This window comes from Cotesia glomerata, linkage group LG5 (genome assembly GCF_020080835.1).
Source record: "Cotesia glomerata isolate CgM1 linkage group LG5, MPM_Cglom_v2.3, whole genome shotgun sequence".
NCBI lineage: Eukaryota > Metazoa > Arthropoda > Insecta > Hymenoptera > Braconidae > Cotesia > Cotesia glomerata.
Window position 1 is genome coordinate 6,261,416 of NC_058162.1, and position 3,185 is coordinate 6,264,600.

Sequence of the window (3,185 nt, forward strand, 5' to 3'; positions counted from 1 at the left end):
TTTAACAAATAAATTATGGTAAAAAAAATGAGAAAAAAAATTAACATATAGAAATTTTAAAACATCATAAATGCAATTTTTTAAAATAAATTTTTCAGAAAAGATTTATTTGTTAAATAAAATTTAAAAATTATCAAGTGACTGCTAATTTTAATGTAATTTATACTAATTAAGTTAAAAACTAACAAATGTTCTATTACGGACACACTATAAAACAATAATTTATGTTGGCAGCATTTATTACGCGGCAAATAAGTTATTTTGTTTAAATATTCGTACAAATGTGCCCGTTAAAATGATTGCGTGTTTTGATGGTAGTAATTCCCCTCCAGTTTGTCGAATCAGAACCGCGGAGTTGATCGGATACGAGTTTGTATCAGAATTGACAGTAGTGCGAGCACTTTAAAAGTATACCGGATTTTAAAAATGATTTTGTACAAAAAATCATACCTAATTTCCTTGCTAATTCTTTGGATAAACTTACTCTACTGCATTTGTGACAATGTTATTAAAAAAGAAACAGAAAGTACGCTTGAAAAACTTGTAAAACTTTTTACAGAGCCCGGAGCATTTAAACGTGTCGGTGAAATCCTCGGAGAAAATTCTATTGAATCAGTGACATGTGCCAACGGTGACGAGGGTCTTGATTGTAGAAGAGCCGAAGCAAGAAGATCTGTCGATTGTCCTGACGGTAATTCATATATTCTTCCATCAACCTTTCAACCTTTGTCTCAAAAACTTACATACCTGCAAAAATAAATTATTTATTTATATTTATATTTATATTTATTTAACAATAGAAGTAAATTCAATAGACCGGCATTTATTGGAACAAAAATGTAACATCCTGCAATTATGAGAGTCGTGACTTTCTGCGTCACAATGTTTTCCGTCCTTGACAGTAGCCACTCCTACAATAACTTTTGTCGGATAAATTCAGCTCTCATTAAATAAGTACATTTATAAATGCATACTTATAGATTTTATTTACATTAAAACTATTTATGTAATTACGAAGGTGTTAATGTCACATTCCTTTACGCCTAGTTCGTGTTTTGATAATCATTCATGATTATTATATGGTTACACCTTTTTGGGTGTAAAAATTTTTAAATTCCAGGATCTTTCATCAACAATTATGAACACTGACAATCTCCTAAAAAAATAACATTAAAGTTAGCTGGCACCTGACCACTTTTTAATTTTATTTAACAATTAAATTAATTAAAAAAACTTATTAAAAAAAAATGCATTTTTTATTTTTTAAAATTTTTAGATATCTGTTTTTTTTTGTCATAATTTATTTATTAATAAAAATTCTAAAAATTATCAAATATCTGCTAAATTAATTTTCATTAAAGTTAGCTGTCACTTGACAATTTTTTAATTTTATTTAACAAAAAGATTTGTTCCAAAAAATTATTTTTAAAAAATTGCATTTTTTATTTTTTTAAATTTCTAAATGTCATTTTTTTTTTTTTTTTTTTTTTTGCCGTAATTTATTTGTTATAAAATTTTTTTAATTATTAAATATGTGCTGCATTAATTATCATCCTAAAAAAATATAAAAAATATAATAATTAAAATAAATTTTTTAATTAAAACTTTAAACATTACTCACTTTATATTTATGACAATAAAGTAAGCTGACATTTAAAAATTTTTAGAATTTTTTTTATTGAAAAAATCATTACAAAAAAAAATTTTTTTCAAAATTTAATTTGTGAAAACTTTGAAAAATTGTAAGTGCAGTTAAAACAAAATTTTTTTAGTACTAATTTAATAAATTAAACTAAATCAAAAAATAAAAAATGTCGGCTAACTTCATTATTATTTATATTTTTATAATTTAATAAAGTTACCTATATTAAAAATAATAAACATTTTGACTTATTTTTCAGGTGACTGCTACTGCTACAATTGTTCATTAGCGGGGCCAGAACTATGGGCATCCTGCTGCCGTGAAAGCTCAAAATGTTGCTCTTATTTGGCGGCAGCTTGTCGCAACTGCGACCAGCCTTCGCTGTTTTCTTTTTGCTCAAAGCATTTCAAAAAATGCTTAAATGAATTGAGAGAGAGTGACACGGCGACGACTACCAGCGGTACCCCGACTATGTAAACTGGATGTATCAATGTTATGTGTAATCTGTAGACTGTAGACGGTACACACAGTGAAAATTATTAATTCCCGCTGGTAATCACATGTCGAAAGCACCTTGATTAAATGCAGTTGCATAATGACGGTTAGTCTGAATTTCCATATATGTTTGCACCATCTTGCTTGACTGGTGTTACCTGGAAATTTCACTCGGTTGGCGAGATATTGCATTAATTATTTTTTTAATCTTAATATTCAGCTACCAACTAATTAATTTAACTTCTTTCTACTATTTTAATTATAATTTTAAACTAAGGCGTTATTTATATTATAATTAAACTTAGAATTAATTATCTTACTTAAGTTATGGTAATTAGTTATAAATTTTTTATGAATAGCAATTAAAGTATTTATAAATTTATAAATAGTTATTTTGTTATATAACAAATATAAAAGTTATTTAAGATTTACATATTAATAAACTTGCTCATTTTCAAAAAAAAAAAAATTAATAAGTTTTTTATTATACGTTTTTTGCTTATTATATATATAGAAGGTAAGTGACCCGCTAACTTTTTTTTTAATGCAAAAATGTTAATAAAGTTATTGAATTAAGAAATGTATCATTTTTTTTTCTTTTAGAAAAAAAATGAAGTATTAAAAAATGTAAAATTGTTTTCACAAATATAAAAAAAATATTTATAGTGTAGAAATCGACAAGGAAAAGAGTTGACACAATTAAATTACGATGACCAGCGTTTACGTATCTTATTCAATAACATTTTAAATAGCTTTTCACATTCTTTCGCCTCAGGCTTTATATAAATATAAACAAACCGGAATCCTTTAAAAAATAAATAACTCAATTACAAACTATTTAAACCCGTAATCAATCAGTCTGCGCATTTGTCACATTTTCCGGTTAAAAATTAAATTTTTTCTACAAAAAAAAAATAATAATTTACTTTCACAATTTTCCGATATTAAATAAATGATAAATAGATTTAAATTCATGCATATTTAAATCGATCTGAGTGCATCGAAAAAAGTTATTTTAAACTTTTATCCCAGAGTTTATCCGCTAGTC

The 3,185-nt window shown here is 25.4% G+C and overlaps 1 protein-coding gene across 1 annotated transcript; it reads left to right on the forward strand.

Annotated features, from left to right (window-relative positions):
- The first annotated feature begins 207 nt into the window (after positions 1–207).
- LOC123264559 lies at positions 208–2,414 on the forward strand. The gene is made up of 2 exons (XM_044727862.1): positions 208–691; positions 1,902–2,414. The coding sequence occupies exons 1-2, from the start codon at positions 427–429 to the stop codon at positions 2,117–2,119; spliced, it is 483 nt and encodes a 160-aa protein (XP_044583797.1). The 5' UTR covers positions 208–426; the 3' UTR covers positions 2,120–2,414.
- The last annotated feature ends 771 nt before the right edge of the window (positions 2,415–3,185 follow it).

What these genes read in the sequence shown, in the direction of transcription:
- LOC123264559 (XM_044727862.1), top strand. Translation starts at nt 427, where the DNA reads ATGATTTTGTACAAAAAATCATACCTAATTTCCTTGCTAATTCTTTGG. An exon ending in ATCTGTCGATTGTCCTGACG is followed by an intron (nt 692 to 1,901) that starts GTAATTCATATA and finishes CTTATTTTTCAG; the next exon opens with GTGACTGCTACTGCTACAAT.